We start from the raw sequence: 17,534 nt of genomic DNA, 5'->3' as shown, positions 1-17,534 counted from the left end.
TTCCTTGGACATGTTATATCTGGACAAGGAATTTCAGTGGATCCCTCAAAGATTGAAACGGTGCTACAATGGGAACGACTGAAGAACGTAGCCAAAATTCGAAGCTTTCTAGGACTTGCGGGGTATTATCGATGATTTGTAAAGGATTTCTCGAGTATTGCTGCTCCAATGACTCGGTTGACTAAAAAAGAAGTCAGGTTTGAATGGGATGCCGATTGTGAACATGCATTCCAAGAACTGAGGACTAGGCTAACCAGTGCGCCGATTCTGACGATTCCTAATAGTAATGAGCCGTACGAGGTGTATTCTGATGCTTCAAGACGAGGACTTGGGTGTGTTCTGATGTAAAATGGACATGTTGTGGCCTATGCATCTCGTCAACTGAAGCCACATGAGCAGAACTATCCCACGTATGATCTAGAGTTAGCAGCAATAATTTTTGCTTTCAAGATATGGAGATGCTACCTCTATGGAGTAAAATTCTAGATCTTTTCCGATCATAAGAGTCTGAAGTATCTGTTCACTCAGAAGGGCTTAAATCTAAGATATAGAAGATGGATGGAATACATGGAGGATTATGACTTCACCTTATAATATCATCATGGAAAAGCCAACGTGGTAGCAGACGTTCTCAGCAGAAAGACTCCAAGAATCCTAGCATCTTTGGCATTGGAAGATTGGAAACGAAGTGAAATTGTAGGTGACTATGATCTTCAGTATCATGAGGATTCTAACCAAGCTGTGGTGTACAACTTGGTTTCAACGCCAACTCTTATACAACAAGTCAAGCAGAACCAATGGCAGGATTCGCATCTTCAGGAAATTTGGATTCGAGTCCAGAATGGAGAAAAACTAGACGAATGGAATATTCGGGAAGATGAAACGCTCTACTTCAGGAATCGCCTTGTCGTTCCTTAAGTGGATGAGATAAAGAAGACAATCCTTCATGAGGCTCACAAATCGAGGTTTGCTATTCACCCTGGAAGTACCAAGATGTATCAAAACCTCAAAAGGCAGTATTGGTGGAGAGGTATGAAGAAGGATGTTCGCCAATACGTGTCAGAATGTGCGACTTGTCTTCGAGTCAAGGTTGAACATCAGAAACCTACTGGGGAACTGCAGCCTCTTCCTGTTCCTGGATGGAAGTAAGAACACATTACGATGGATTTTCTGATGGGATTGCCGAGGACTGAACATCGGCATGATGCCATATGGGTCATTGTGGATAGGTTAACGAAGTCTGCGCACTTCATTCCCTTTCGTGTGACGTATTCCAGGAAAGTTCTAGCAGAGTTGTATCTGGAGCACGTTGTCAGACTTCACGGAGTTCCGTTGTCTATCACATCGGATCGTGACACTCGTTTCAACGCTAGATATTGGAGAAGTTTCCAAGAAGCCATGGGAACCGAACTGAATTTCAGCACCGCATTTCATCCTCAAACCGATGGACAATCTGAAAGAGTTATTTAGATTTTGGAAGACATGCTTTGTGCTTGCATTCTAGATTTTGGTGGAAACTGGAAGAAGTATCTCCATTTAGCCGAGTTCGCCTACAACAACAGTTATTAGAGTAGCATTGGGATGGCACCATTCGAGGCGTTGTATGGCAGACCTTGCAGATCGCCAGTTTGTTGGCTTGAGTGAGAAGATCGATTGACCCTTGGACCGGATGTTATCCAGGAGAATAATGAGAAAATATCTGTGGTTCAGGAACGACTGATAACAGCTCAGAGTCGTCAGAAGAGTTATGCTGACAAGAGGCGTAGACCCTTAGAGTTCTTAGAGGGCGATTTTGTCTTGTTAAGAGTCTCTTCAAGCAAAGGAGTTACTTGTTTTGGTGTGAAAAGAAAACTCGCACCGAGGTACATCGGGCCGTTTCAGATCACACAACGGGTCGGTGTCGTTGCTTACCACCTTGATCTTCCTCCAGAATTGTCTCACGTGCACAATGTGTTCCATGTTTCTATGCTTCAAAAGTGTCAGCCCGATCCAGAAGCTATTGTGCAATGGTATGACGTGCCGATCCAGCATGACGTGACTTACGAGGGAGCACCCGTACAGATTCTTGACCGGAAGATGAAAAGCCTACGTCGACGTGAGATACCGTTAGTGAAGGTGTTGTGGCAACACCATGGCGTTGAGGAAGTAACGTGGGAATTGGAAACGACGATGCATGAATGATATCCGTATCTGTTCATATCGTGAGGTAAATTTCAATTTCAGGGATGAAATTTCTTAAGGGGGGTAGCATGTAACGCCCTCCGAAATTAAACTTATTTAATTATGATAATTGTGGTTTATTAGTGTGCCTAAATTGATTTTCTTAATTAATCATGAACTTTTAAATTTATTTTTAGTAATTGCAGTTCCACCCCTATTTACTTTTATTTGTCTTTCCTTATTATTTTATTTTCCTCATTTTATTTTCCTTTTCTTCTTTTCTTTTCTTTCTTTCTTTTCTTTTCCCTCTTCTCCCGTAACCCTCTCACTCACTCACTCTTTCTCTTAGTCTCTCTCTCTCTCTCTCACTCTCGCCCATCTCTTCCTCTCTCTTTCTTTCAAGTTTTCCCTCTTTCTCAAGAACGTTATTGAACCAGATTTGAAGAAAAACGGAGATTTTTAAGAGATTTTCAACATCAAAGCTTGGATCGAGGTAAAACTCTTTGAAACTTACTTTAGATTTTCGGATTTAGACTTATGGAACTCGTTTTAGTCGAGTTTGGTGATTTTTGGTTTAAATTTCATTTTCGAATGCATTTTGATGAAACCTTGATGAAAATTGGGGGTTTTTGATTCTTTGGACCCTATTTGTTGATTTGAAACTGGATCTATGCATTTTCCTTGAGAATATGTCGAAATCAAACCTAAAATTTCAGGATTTGGCTTTGTTTCACGCGGATCGGCCATGGCTGGCCCTGGAACTCTTCCCCACTGGTCGACTGGTCACCCCCCCACCGGTCGACCGGTGGAGTTACCCTCCTCTGTCACCGGACCGACCGGTTCGCACTGAACTTGACCCTAAACAGCCTAAAACCCTGTTTTGACCACGAAATTTGATGTGGAATTGACCTAATCTCATTTGAGAACTCAAAATGAGTGGATTAGCCACATGAATCCTTGTTTTCTATTCGATTCTCCGGAATAAATCTCCATTGTCAAAGAATCATAATTTGAATTAAGAATTGTTTATGAATATTGATTTTGAACTATGACACACTAATATGATACAATTGCATCTAATTAAACGAGAATGTTTGGTGAGAAAGATCAAACTCTAAATTGTTAATTTTGATGGGAAAGTTAGTGGCACGATTGGAATTGGAGCCTCGAAGGCAAATGGAGCTAGGAAGATAGCCACAGTTTTAACATTCAAAAGGTAGGATATTCTTATCCATATCCTTGTTAGCCTTACTTTAAATGGTTTTAGCCAATGAAAATGTTTTAGAACAAAACATGTTTAAAGAAAATGATTTCAAAGGAATAGCATGAGAATGCTATTAAGTTTTCCAATGATTTTGAAAATGAGATTTTAAAGAGTATCATTTCTTAAAATGAAATATTTTATGAAATTATACAACGCATGGTGGCCACAGAGATCGGGATGTGGGAATCGCATCCTTGGGGGCAGGTCCCGAAACCCGTACGGATCCACTTCTTGTTTAGTGGAACAATGGCTCTGCACTTTTCATTAGACAGACATTTTTACCGCTTCTTATTTAGTGGTATGGTGAGCTGCACACTTTCATGATACATACATTTTTTACTATGTGAGTATTTCCTTTCTAAAAAGGGATGACCGGTTTCGGGTGTATATTTTCGGACTGTGAGTACTTTTATTTTAAATGCTTTATAAAATTATATCCTACTAGGCCTTTCGCTCACTTTTATTATGTTTTCAATAAATTAACCCCTCCAGGCGACGCGAGGAGTAGTGCGGAGTAGGTAGCTACTACCGGTGACGTGGACTCGTCTTCGGGAGGCGAAGAATTGTATTTCTTCTTATCTTTTATCTCAAGGCATGTATAAAAGATTATGGATTGTAAACTTAAATATTGCTAGACTGTGGCTGATGTCGTATTTATTTTTGTTTATATTCATGTATGCTAAGCACCTGTGGGAATTGTTGACTTGATACCAGGGACGTAGTTTTAAACTGGTTTGGTTGGAAATTCCACTACCCTTCTCGAAATTAAATTTCTCCTGAATGCAGGGGGCTTGTTTGGAAATACTTGGATGTTTTGGATTTGAAAAATTAGAATATTTACAACATTATTTGCTAATCACTCTCTTAAACATGTTTAAGCTTCTAAACAAGCCTTCACGTCACTAACCCCGATTTGGGGGCGTGACAGTACTTTCCAGTTCAACCATTTTTTCCTTCAACATCTTTTCTTTTTCTGCAGCAAAGAATTTATAATTATCAGTAACTCTTTTCAACATATCCTTTTTTTTAACAAGATCATTAACGCACTTCGGTAGAGACTTATGGGCCGTTCGGTTCGCTAATTCGAGTTTTTAATTCGAGTTGAGATGTGATATTATGTGAGAGCTTTTTATTGTAATAAAAAGTTGATGTGACTATTTCTGAAAGCTTTTTACTGTAATAAAACTCAAATTCTAAACTCGAATTAACGAAAAAAAACGACCTTATTCATTTCACATTACATTATGATGTCAATCTGGGGCCCAGAGGCATACGTGTTGATATATAAATGGTTTGAGCAAAAATCAAATTTAAAATGACAGATTCATCTCTCCTGGACACAACTGAGGAGGATTTTGTAAAAATAACTCAATAGAAAAATTTTATTAATAAAATAACTTTTTAAAAATTTTTATTTATAAAATGATCATTTTTTACAAAGAATAATTAGGTAGTCCTTCTTCATAAAAAATAAAAAAAATTATTTTATTAATTTTACTTTATTAGATAATCATTCTAATATATTACCCCCACAAATGAACAGCTCACATGAGAACAAAAAACTTACTTAAGAGGAGAAAAATTCAAGTAATCACAACCTTTTAAATTAAAAATTTAAATGAGCGAATTAAATAGCCTCAAAATTTCTTATCGAGAAGAGGACTAATCATCAAACGTAAAGTTATATATACGACAAAAGAGCCTCTGTTTATAGTCTCCGAAGAGAGAGTTTTAGAGAGAGGAAGAGAGAGAACTATGGCGACGGACGTGGTGGTGTTGCAGCACGAAGGGAAGAGGCAGGGCAGTGAGAAGCAGCATGTCTTCTGCAAGGCGGGTCCCGGTTACGCCACGCCTCTCGACGCCATGTCTGGTCCCAGAGAGTCTCTCATCTATGTCACCTGCGTTTATTCTGGTCAGTTTTTTCTTTTCTTTTCTTTTTCTTTTTTTTGGATATGATTCTCGAATATTTGTGGTTTGATTCTGGTTTCGGCTTTACTTTTTTGGTATATTCTCTATATGTTTTTGCGTGATTTCTACTTTCAGAGAAAAAACTCTTTTTGATTCTTTCCTCTATGTTCAACTCCCTGTAATTTTATTCTTAAAAAAAAAGCCCTATAATTTATATGGCAAAGATATTAATTTTTATTTTTCAACTGAATGATGTATATAAATATTTCCTTTCTCTTTAAAAATGGAACAGATTATCATTAAAACTCTAAAAAATAATTACATCTAACTCTTTTATCAAGTGAAACATAAAATTATATTTTAACTCAAATTAAAAACTCAAATTAGCAAATTAAAGGGGGCTTAAGTAGTTCTGCCTTTAGAATCACTTTTTTTTGGCGAGAAGAATCACTGTACTTGATCATCGTCAAGTAATTCTTTATTTATTTATTTATTTCTTTATTTTTGCTGAAATCGTCAAGTGATTAGATTCTAGTTATGTATTAGAGTATAATATGATTTTTATTCTTGTTGTCACACTTTCAAAATTATCGTCAAATAAAATAAATATCATGTTACATCTCTCACTTCTACACGTTGAAATACTTTTATTTTGTAAAGGAATCAAAATATTTATTTCAGCTATTGGCTTTTTTTCGTGGAACATCGTTCTTCTTTGTCCCATCTTGCCAATATTCAATAATAAAAACATAGTTGACCTTATAGTGTCACAAATGTCGCGTTAGTACTGATTTCAGCAAACTGAAGCCTTTTTTTTTTTTTTGGGTTTATAGTTGTAGTTCAAAAGCGTATTTTTCTCAATGTATGCATGTAGCTTTACACTCTACGTTTAGATAATAATGAGAATTAGGAAGTGGAAGGTATGGGGAGAAAATGAAATATTGAAGCAGAAACAAGAGTGATAAGGAAAGAAAGTTACCAAAGACAAGAAGGTCTAGAATTGATTTTATAGTAGATAATTCTTGCCAATATAAAACCTGCAATTCATGAATTTGTGCTTCACCTTTTCATTCTTCACTAAGTTCATGTATCAACCGTCAACAACAAATCCTCATGTTGGTCCCAAAGAAATTGCAGCATATTTGCTTAAGTTCTCCCTGAGACTTTGTTTTATTGCCAATGAGTGGAAAAGTAGGCAAGTAATTGTTAACTTATTTTCAAGAACTATTACTATATTCCTTATCAGATCCTTTAATGAAAATTTCAAGGACTATTACTGTATTCATTATTGGATCCTTTGATGGAAACTTGCTTTTGTTCTTGAATTAAAAAACCTCGTTTAGAGCTAATATGCACTTTCTTTTGAAAAAGTAGTTGCTATTATTGGCAATAAAAGGTCGTAACCAAGTTCTAGATGTGTCATAAACTGGTTGTTTTTACTTTGCTATGGTCTTTATGGAAGGACCATGGCATTGCCAATCCTTTTTTATTCAGTTGATTTATTGCTTACTCTTTTTCGGGGTCATTCTGCAATCATCTGGACTTTTCAAATGACATGCCAACTTTTTCTTCAATGCTATGCAGGGACGGGAATAGAAAAACCTGATTACTTGGCCACCGTGGATGTGGATCCAAGTTCTCCTACTTTTTCAAAAGTTATCCACAGACTGCCTATGCCATACTTAGGTGATGAGCTTCATCATACTGGATGGAATTCGTGCAGTTCTTGCCATGGAGATCCTTCTGCAGATAGGCGTTTTCTGATCGTACCTTCACTGATGTAGGAATAATCAAACCCTATTATTTTCTATTCTTTTATCTTCAATAATTCCGTAAACAAATCCTTCTCACTAGAATTGTAAAAGTTGGTAAATGATTCATGTAGAAAGGTAGGTCATGAATTGACTCTAAAGTGGTAAAGGAGAAAAATAAATTTTTTTTTTTTTTTGATAACAACAAGAATAAAACTAAAATACAATGCAGTTGTCAAAGGAAACCATGTCGGCTTCTACATCACTCTAATAAAAATGTCCTTTGAATGTGCCTTCTCTCTCTCTCTCTGTTTTTTTTTTTTTAGGATGGCTCATCTACTTGAAATAAGTATGTGCCCTTCATTGCCATTTTGGTCATTTAATCTAGATCATTTTACAGATCTGGTCGTATTTATGTGGTTGACACAAAGACAAACCCAAAAGCACCCTCTTTACATAAAGTTGTTCATCGCGAAGAAATAATTCAGAAAACAGGGTTAGCATATCTACACACATCCCATTGCCTGGCTTCTGGTGATGTAGTGGTATCATGTCTGGGTGATAAAGATGGAAATGCAAAGGGAAGTGGGTTTCTTCTCCTCGACTCAGAATTTAATGTTAAAGGAAGGTATGCTTTATGTTATTATGTTATTAGACTTGGACCTCATTTTAATAGCTTAGATGTTTTAATAATTCTGAATGGTCATATAGAAGGTTCCATTTCATAAGCCATAGATCTCCAAAACAGTCAATATTTTGTCCTGAATCATGAGTTAAAGAGAGATGAAAATAGTTGTCAGCATGTAAAGTGGAATTGGTTTATTCCATCAGTGCATAGTTTAACATTTTCAACGGAATAATAGTTTTGTTTTAAGGTTATATTTATTTGCTGCTGGGTTAAACAAATCTATTCCATAACAGAGAATATTTACTTTTTGTTATCTTTGCACACTTATAGGTGGGAGAAAACAGGGCATAGTCCTTTATTTGGCTATGATTTTTGGTACCAACCAAGACACAAGACGATGATAAGCTCGTCATGGGGTGCTCCTGCTGCTTTTACCAAAGGCTTCAGCCTTGAGGATGTTACTAATGGTTTCTACGGGAAGCATCTTTACGTATACAGCTGGCCCGGTGGTGAGTTGAAACAAACACTGGATCTTGGCAGTACAGGGCTGTTACCCTTGGAGGTCAGTAATATAAACTCGATTTCCAGTTTAATTGATGTTTTCATTTTAAAAAACCATGTTAATGTTGTGATTTACATGCTTACAGATAAGGTTCCTTCACGATCCATCCAAAGATACCGGATTTGTTGGATGTGCTTTAACAAGTAATATGGTGAGGTTTTTCAAGAACCAGGATGATTCTTGGAGCCACGAGGTATGTCTCTAACGCATCCATTTTTCGTTCTGTATCGTTTCTTTACCTACATGTTCACTTGCTACTCACGTTGTATTTTATATTTTACTTTAATATATATATTTATGAGGCCATCTTCAGCCACAATGAATGGTAATAGTAACTACTTGTTTGCTTTTTGCAGCTTGCCATATCAGTGAAACCATTAAAAGTACAAAACTGGATTCTTCCAGAAATGCCTGGACTGATAACTGATTTTCTGATATCACTCGATGATCGCTTTCTATACTTCGTGAACTGGCTTCATGGTGATGTGAGACAGTACAACATTGAGGACCCTAAAAATCCTGAGTTGACAGGCCAAGTTTGGGTCGGAGGACTAATCCAAAAGGGAAGCCAGATTTTAGCCGAGGGGGAAGATGGTAAAAGATGGCAGTTTGATGTGCCAGAAGTCCAGGTTTGTATGATAAATTTATTTTGTGCTCTCAATTTGTGGTGCACACTATTACTGAAATTTCATTGCTTTGGATTGATATTTAAGTAGTCTGCTAAAAGAGATTACACTTATGGATCACTTTTCAGATCACAAGAGTTGTATATTCTCGCTGCTGATTCTCAAGTTATACTATTTGGTTTTCATTTAAATGAGTTCTAGTCCTAAAAATTTGATAATTGATAGATTAAAGGGGAAAGTAGACAGATACCCCCTCAGAGTGCATGAGTCTAGATTTTTACCCTTCACTCTTTATTAATATGAGTAAGGAGTAAAAATCAAGACCAATGCAATCTCAAGGGTAATTTCAGCAATTCTCTCTAGATTTTAAATGGATGATCAGTTTCTTTCATGTCTATTCCAACATGGGATTTTTTTTTTGGGTGATACAATTATGAGATAACATTGGATTTACTAACCAGATGACATAGCCTATCTATTAATATCCTGCAACAAACTAGTGTAATAGCTTCGTTATTTAAATTGCGTTTTTTTACATAAATAATTGCTTCCAATTTTTCATGAAACGGTGTCACCTATAGGCAGCATTTCCGATATACCACTAAGGCAACATGTATCTTCCGTACATCCATACCTTATACAACTAAGCCATTCAATTTTCGATCCATGAATTCTTTGAAAATAGATCCTTGTAAAGGTGCTAGCTTTTATTTCTTGTGATGCTCTGGATTACTTGATGATGTTTCGCCATCTACACTCTTGGTTCCTAGTTCTTGCTAATTTCGCATTTCTCGCATTGGATGAACTATTTATTGTGACTCAAAAACGTATGATCACTTAAAAACGTATGATCTTTGGATCTTTCCATGCAGGGGCATAAATTGAGAGGTGGACCACAGATGCTCCAGCTTAGCTTAGACGGGAAGCGTCTCTATGTCACCAACTCGCTCTTCAGTACATGGGATCGCCAATTCTATCCTGATCTTCCAGTGAAAGGTTCCCACATGTTACAAATTGATGTCAATACTGAGAAAGGTGGTCTTTCCATAAACCCCAATTTCTTTGTGGACTTTGGAGCTGAACCTGATGGTCCGTCCCTTGCCCATGAAATGAGATATCCAGGAGGTGACTGCACTTCAGATATATGGATCTAACTGTTTCAGATCTAGCAATAAATTATGTGACTTTGACATCTTTCAAGACAAATAATAAAGGGTCCACTTTGTATTTAAGTGTCTACTTACCAACAATGATCTAGTTTATATAATGAATAATGATCCTTGTGATGCTTCAACTACTTTACTTTTTGCATTTCCTGTTTATGTATTTATTTGTTTGTTTCTTTCTTTTTCTGCGCCTATAATTTCCTCTCTATAATAATGCTAAAAAGGAACTTGACCCCAGAGGCTTACCTTTTGTGATTGTATAGTATATCACATGTATCTAACTAGGTTAGTGTTTTGGTTACTGCTATGAGGAAGAGTTTGGTTCACCTGAAAATGTGTGAATACAAAAAAAAAGGAAGACAATTCTGGTGGTATTGGCTTCCATACCATAATGTTGGACACCTCTTTACACGCAAGTTTTAAGTGTTGAAAAACACCCAACTCTCCTATGGTTGCAAGCATAGCTTAATAGTAAATCAACCCCTTCCCTGCAATGTTGAAGTCGAAAGTCGCGACTCAAAGAGTTCGAATTGGCCCACCCCAGATCAAAAAAAAAAAAAAAAAAACTGTTTGAGTTTCATTTTCAGAGGGTCCATAGTTACTTCAACAGTCGAATTTACTCTCCATAGATTCATAAACGCTGACTAGTTTTGCACCTACAAAGCACTCAAAAAAATTCTCATTAATGAAACGAAATTCATTTTCTTTCTGCCGCAAAACAATAAATTCCATCTACTTGAAACAGTCCCACAACTTGAGCAAGTTTGCTCATATTCGTTTTGGTGTTTACTGTAAAAAATAAAAAATAAAAAATAAAAAACACCAACAACTCCTAGTGTGACTATTCTTTAGCCTAAAGTTTGTGCTCCTTGACGTTCTCGAGCAGTTGAATCGCGCGCCTTGACGTTCTCAAGCAGTTGAATCGCGCTCCATCCTCAAGCGGCCGCACCTGTCCTTCTCGCTTCATTTTCTTCGAGCTCCATCCATTTCTTTTCTCTCCTCCTCTGATTTGGATTTTCGGTTGCTGGTCTTGGATTTAGCTTCACCGGTCGCAGGCGTTTGATTGGTGAGTTTTTTCCTTTTATTTTTCCCTCCGATTTTGTTCTTTCTTTTTTTTTTTTTTCTTGAATTGTTGATTGCTGTTTTCATAATCGAAGAGACCAGAGGCGTCATGCTTCTCTACCGCGACGAAGTCGTTTTCCGCAACGACGACATCTTTCAGAGAGAATAAGCAAGAAAATTATAGTTAACTGCCAATTCAACACATTTTTGCTTTCTTCTCTTCTTCCCTAGTCATGGCCACATCATTTCCTACTTGTTTTCAGCTTCAGAAAACTGGACATCCATCAACCTTAATACCCGGTGCAGTCGGGCATGTTGCCAACGGACAGTGATCAAGGGCAGTGCCCCACCACTTCAGATTTTTGTTCTCGTTCTGCAAGGTGAAAAACAGCAGGACAACCATGAATGCAGTTCAAGCATCCAATGCTGCAGATAGAACATAGTTATATTTCTGCCACCATCGCTTGTGGTATCGGAAAACAAAGTAGTTGAAGATGGTTCCGGTGGTAAGCCAGCTTGCTATGTTCGTGGGAGTGGCGAGAGGCGTTCCTGCAAAGCCATAGGATATAACTGGTATGTTTATCAAGGGAATCCATTTCTTTTCTAGGAACATTTTGCTCATCAACCAAATAGGAACCGGCAGGACAGCTCCAATGAGGAATAGCCACACCAAGTTTCGATACAATCCTCCTAGTCCAAACAGCCGCTTTGGTCCAATCATGCCCCATATGACAGAAGCGTCAAGGTTACTCGGTACTTGGGACAAGTCCATGGACTGTTGGGGTGAAGAGCTTCGACGTCGCATATGTCGTCAATGCTTTCCAGCATCCACCATGCCACTGCAAGGTTGACTGTGAAAATTTAATTCCTAAAGTTTTCGGTCAATGTCCCAAAGAGTGTTATAACACTAGATGTAATACTGATGACATATACGTTAAATTAACCCAGCAAAAAACTATAGAGAATTGAAAACGTGCAGAAACAGAAAGTAATGCAGGGGAAAACTAAAGAACACTAAAAAATGATATCGCAGTTCGGTGCATACACTTACATTTGTGGGGCCACGTCCAGACAGTGATCAATCCACTAAGTTCAAAAGATTACAAAGGACCGAACGGTCTTACACACTCAACGACTCTCTCCTTGACGATGTCGCCGTTGCCTAGAATCTCCTTAGGAAGCTTGATCAGCGAGCACCACTCGACTTGACGGTTTCCTCCCGAAACCAAAGAAATCTTCTCCCGAAGAATTAACTCGAAAGTGTTCTAACAATTCATCGCAACACATCAAATGATACTTAACATTTTAATCTCATCCTGACATGAACACAAACGTCTCTACTGTTTTCTGCACTCTCTTTGTTTTTTTTTTTTCAAAACCAAAACCTCACCTCCGTTCTGGCATCTCCCACTGATTCGACCTGCCTCCAGCCTCAAGATCACAAGCAATTAATTCCCCAAAAGTCCACTCTTGATTTTCAACAATCAAAGCCTCTGATTTCCAGCCATTAAATCAATTCCCCAAATGTCCACTCTTGATTTTCAACAATCAAGGCCTCTGATTTCCAGCCAATCTTACAACCAATTTGTCAAAAATAAGCCAACACAAAATGCACTAATAATCTCCCCCTTTTGCTATTTTTGGAAAAACTAACATTACTAACAAAAAGAACCTATTACAAGATAAAAGATAAAATCCAACTAAGGGGGTTAGTTGAATTAAGAGTTCTCCCCCTTTTTGACAAAATACAGCCAAAGAAAATAATAAAAAAAACTTCTAGAAACTGTTGTCGCAGAAAGTGTTGCAACACCTGATGGAACACTCTGTGTAACACTTTCCTGCAAATCACGTTCTAATTCATTGATTTTTGCAAATTACTCCCCTTGAATCCTCTACGAGTCTTACTCCCCCTGAATGTAACACTTTCTTAATCTTGCTATTATCACCTGTCAAATACTTGGACCAACCACCATTACTACTCACACAACCATTAGTACATGCTTATAAAGAAGTATAAGTCCTATGACGCCTCAAATCAGATTTCCTTACCCACACGTGTCTAGAAAATTTTTTTGTACACATCAATCTCCATTCTAGGTGTCCTTTGAATGCGGAATTTGGTGGATTAATAATCATACTTCTTTGTAAAGCATTCAAGTATTTGTAACATCTAGGTCTAATGTGACGAGGCAAATTACAATAGTGACATGTAGGAGCAAACCTTCTTGATTTATGCTTAGGGTGTGAAATAACAACTTTCTTACATGGGATAATTTTAGGCTCGAGAGCAGGTGACGCTTTAACAAACACAGTCTTTAACGTTGAACCTTCATTGATGTATCCAAAGCCATAACGATCACAACTTTCTTTTCCTATAGAGAGAATATGATTCAGTTTGGTGGTGCCAGAGTTCATCATTTTCAAATTTTTCTAAGTACTCTCCAGTTCAGCCCTTGTTTCCTTCAACTTCTTGTCTTTTTCTACAGCAAGGAATTCATAATTATCAGCAGCTCTTTTCAACACATCCTTCTCTTTGACAAGATCATCTACGTGCTCCCGTAGAGACTTATTCATTTCACGCACTTTAACCCATTTGTTGAACATGGTCTTATAAACTTCCTGTATGTCATCAATAGTCAACTCCCCGCCATCACTGTTACTCTCAGAAGCTGAAAAATCTCCTTTAGTTTCGATGTTCACAGATTATGTTTCAGCATTTGTTATAAAACTGTCTGCTACACCTTTTGTAACATTATCTGCAGAAACGTCCATATCAGTATAAACATTGAAAGCAACATAGTTGCTCATATGTTCGCCATCTTCCTGACTGCCTTCTGACTCTTCATCACTCCAAGTTGCATTGAACGACTTCTTCTTCTTCTTGAGGGTATTGGAACATTCGGATTGAATATGTCCATTGAATACCTCTGTTCTTTTTCTTCAATTCTGTGTTATTTGCTGCAGATTTACTCTTTTGAAAATTGTTAGGGTTGCCATTTCTTGAATTCTTATTCTTCCTATTGACCTTCTTCATCACCTTGTTGAATTTCTTCGACAACCTTGTTATGGACTGGGCCAAGTCTTCTTCATCATCGGAATCAACTTCGGCTTGAAAGGCAATGCTTTTCTCCTTCTTTCCTGCTTTGTTTTCATCCAGATTCATCTCAAAAGTGCGCAAAGAACCCATTAGTTCATCAAGTTTCATTGTTTGGACATCCTTAGCTTCCTCAATAGTTGTCACCTTACAAGCAAACCTCTGTGGAAGAGACCTCAAGGCCTTCCTCACAAGCTTCTCCTTTTCATGTGCCGTTTGCAATGTCTCCCATGCATCCTTGGCTATTTCACATGTTGAAATGAGCTTGAATTGGTTCGCATCTACCCCGTTGAAGATAGCATTCAGCGCTTTAGAATTGTTGTTCACCAACTTGTCCTCTTCGGTTGACCAAGTAGTTTTGGGCTTCAATATCTCCTTCCCTTCAGAATCCTTTGTAATTGGATGCTCCCAACCAGTCAAGACAACCCTCCATGCCTTTTCATCAATAGCTTTGATGAACGCCTTCATACGCGTTTTCCAATATGAGTAGTTGGAACCGTCTAGGAGGGGAGGACGCGAAACTGAACTACTTTCTTTCAAAAAAATCCATACTTGTTGTAACAGACCAGTTCCCAAAATCTCACCAAGCAAACGGTTAGTAAACCGCTCTGATACTAATTGTTAGGTCCGTTTTTCGGTCGGTATCACAAAGAGTGTTATAACACTAGTTGTAACACTGATGACAGATACGTTAAATTAAACTAGCAAAAAACGACAAAGAATTGAAAACGTGCAAAAACATAAAGTAATGAAGGGGAAAACTAAAGAACACCAAAAAATGATATCTCAGTTCGGTGCGCACACCTACATCTGCGGGGCCACGCCCAGACAATGATCAATCCACTAAGTTCAAAAGATTACAAAGGACTAAACGGTCTTACACATTCAATGACTCCCTCATTGACAATGTCGCCGTTGCCTTGAATCTCTTTAAGAAGCTTGATCAGTGAGCACCACTCGACTTGACGGTTTCCTCCCGAAATCAAAGAAATCTTCTCCCGAAGAATTAACTCGAAAGTGTTCTAACAATTCGTCGTAACACATCAAACGACACTTAACATTTCAATCTCATTCTGACATGAATGCAAACGTCTCTACTGTTTTCTGCACTCTCTGTCTCTGTTTTTTTTCAAAACCAAAACCTCACCTCCGTTCTGCCATCTCCCACTGATTCGACCTACCTCCAGCCTCAAGATCACAAGCAATCAATTCTCCAAAAGTCCACTCTTGATTTTCAACAATCAAGGCCTCTGATTTCCAGCCATTAAATCAATATCCCAAAAGCCCACTCTTGATTTTCAACAATCAAGGCCTCTGATTTCCAGTCAATCTTACAACCAAATTGCCAAAAATAAGCCAACACAAAATGTACTAACAAGGTGACAAAGAAACAGCCAAAGAATGAGTCCGCAATGATTGCACCGATGATCGGAAACAGATTGATAGAACCATTGACGACATTTGAAATCTAAGCAGCATCAACACTCTTCACGCTGAACTCTTCTATAAGATACACTATCAAGTTTGATAGCCATCCCCAAGCGGCAAGTGTCAAGCACATCAATGTTCCTGGCTTGTCACGTGACAGAAAAACTTGTGTTACTGCACATTTTATCTCATGTGGTGTGTGTGCAGTCATGTAAGAAGGGGAGAGATCGAGCTCAGACCAGTGATGAAGGGAAAAGTGATCCAACCGCCACGTTTTCTTCCAGAACCCAACGAAGGAACATCATTTAGTATAAAGTGCTTTTAGAAGTTTCAAAAGCAATCTCAAGCACACCCTAAACCGCAAAAAGGATAAAAAAAATTCCGGGATGCTGCAGTAGCAAGCAACACCAAACACCATTGCAACCAAAGCAGTCGTTTTTTTTTTTCCTTCGTGAGACAAGGAATTCTTGGTATTATAAGAAATTAGCCCCAAAAAGTGAATTGCCTCTCCAATGCCAAACAAATCCAGCCGCTAAATATGAGAACCGCTTTTGTTTTGTCCATCTTTTGCATGGACTTCTAACGACACCAAGAACAAGTGACCAAAATGGGTCTGCCCTCGATTAGACTAGCAAATTAAAAGAATCGACAACACACGCAAGGGATGAAAATTGTTTTGGATAGGCATACAAAAATTCTAGAACAACAAATCAAATAATAACTGACATGACAACCAACTAAAAAGTATCCCAAATAATACCATCGTTGGCGTTGCAATATGAATAAATCTTGCTATTTATCGGCATTACATATCAGATGGGGAGTTGCTAATATCCTTTCCTTATCAGCACTGTTTTGATACTTAAAGAAAGTGGAACACGCCAGAAAATAGCCAAAGTTGAGCACGCCTAATACAAATCTTGTAATCTTCTTCATTGCCATGGTGATTGCGAAAATAGATGTACTTTGCACATTAAGGGTGAACCACTACAAATTTTGTGTGTTCTTGTTTTTTGTTTTTTCAATTTTATTGCTCTCAACTGTACAAGATTAAGACATCTAATTATTAACAATATAAATTCTCATTCAATAACATGTAAAAGATCCTTACTAGAAACATATATAAGTTTTTATCAACTGAAGGGTTTCTTCTTTAGTTTTTGTTTTTGTTTATGTTTTTTTTTTTTTTTTTTTGATAAGTGATCAACTTGATGTTGGTACCTGAAATCTTTTGCAGGTGTTGCAGCAACTGTATTTGCCTTTCCATCATAGCCATAGTTGTGACGACCCTCCTTTGAGGCCGCCACTGTTACTAACTTTTTAACTTGTACTTACTGGGGTTTCTTAAAATATACGGAACATTTTTTTTTTTTTTTTTATTTAAGAAGGAATACTTTCATAATTTGTAACAATAATTTCAAATAAGTGAATCACTAAATTTCTTAAAGCTTTTCTTAATTTTAGTTAAGATAAAACCTTTTAGGAATATCCTTCAAATGGAATAGCATTTGAACTCTTGTTTTAAATACTCATTAAAAGCTTTTCTAAAACTAGTCATTTCAATCGGCCATCTCATTTGACTTTAAAACGGATTTCGTGAGAAATCTTAAATTCAAGTACATCTTAAAGTCCTTCTAAAATTACTCATTTAAATCGTCATGTTTAAAATTCATTTATTTGTTGCATGCACTGTAACATTCTAAAACTTAAATACTCAAAACTAGGGTTGTTAGTTACAACCTTGGTTTTCTTAACATACATATGTACGTATACTTTTTAAACATACATACTTGAAACTTTTGAATCATATAGACATATACATGATTTTTCTTAAACTTACTGCGGAAAATAACTGCGTGAGCGGTATCCATTCCCATCTCCACCA

At 37.4% G+C, this 17,534-nt stretch overlaps 2 protein-coding genes across 2 annotated transcripts in view; one reads left to right on the top strand and one right to left on the bottom strand.

The window, feature by feature from the left end:
• LOC21394476 (protein NRT1/ PTR FAMILY 2.7) overlaps positions 1-17,534 on the bottom strand; it is a 40,758-nt gene that overhangs the window by 9,760 nt on the left and 13,464 nt on the right.
• Positions 5,103-10,210, top strand: LOC21394477 (selenium-binding protein 3). Its single transcript, XM_010114039.2, has 7 exons — positions 5,103-5,336; positions 6,917-7,112; positions 7,484-7,711; positions 8,042-8,273; positions 8,359-8,466; positions 8,630-8,902; positions 9,772-10,210. The coding sequence occupies exons 1-7, from the start codon at positions 5,180-5,182 to the stop codon at positions 10,051-10,053; spliced, it is 1,476 nt and encodes a 491-aa protein (XP_010112341.1). The 5' UTR covers positions 5,103-5,179; the 3' UTR covers positions 10,054-10,210.

This window comes from Morus notabilis, unplaced genomic scaffold (assembly GCF_000414095.1).
Source record: "Morus notabilis unplaced genomic scaffold, ASM41409v2 Scaffold160, whole genome shotgun sequence".
In the NCBI taxonomy this organism is placed as follows: Eukaryota; Viridiplantae; Streptophyta; class Magnoliopsida; order Rosales; family Moraceae; genus Morus; species Morus notabilis.
Note: the sequence above shows the minus strand (reverse complement) of the source record. Positions and strands in the feature narration are given on the sequence as shown.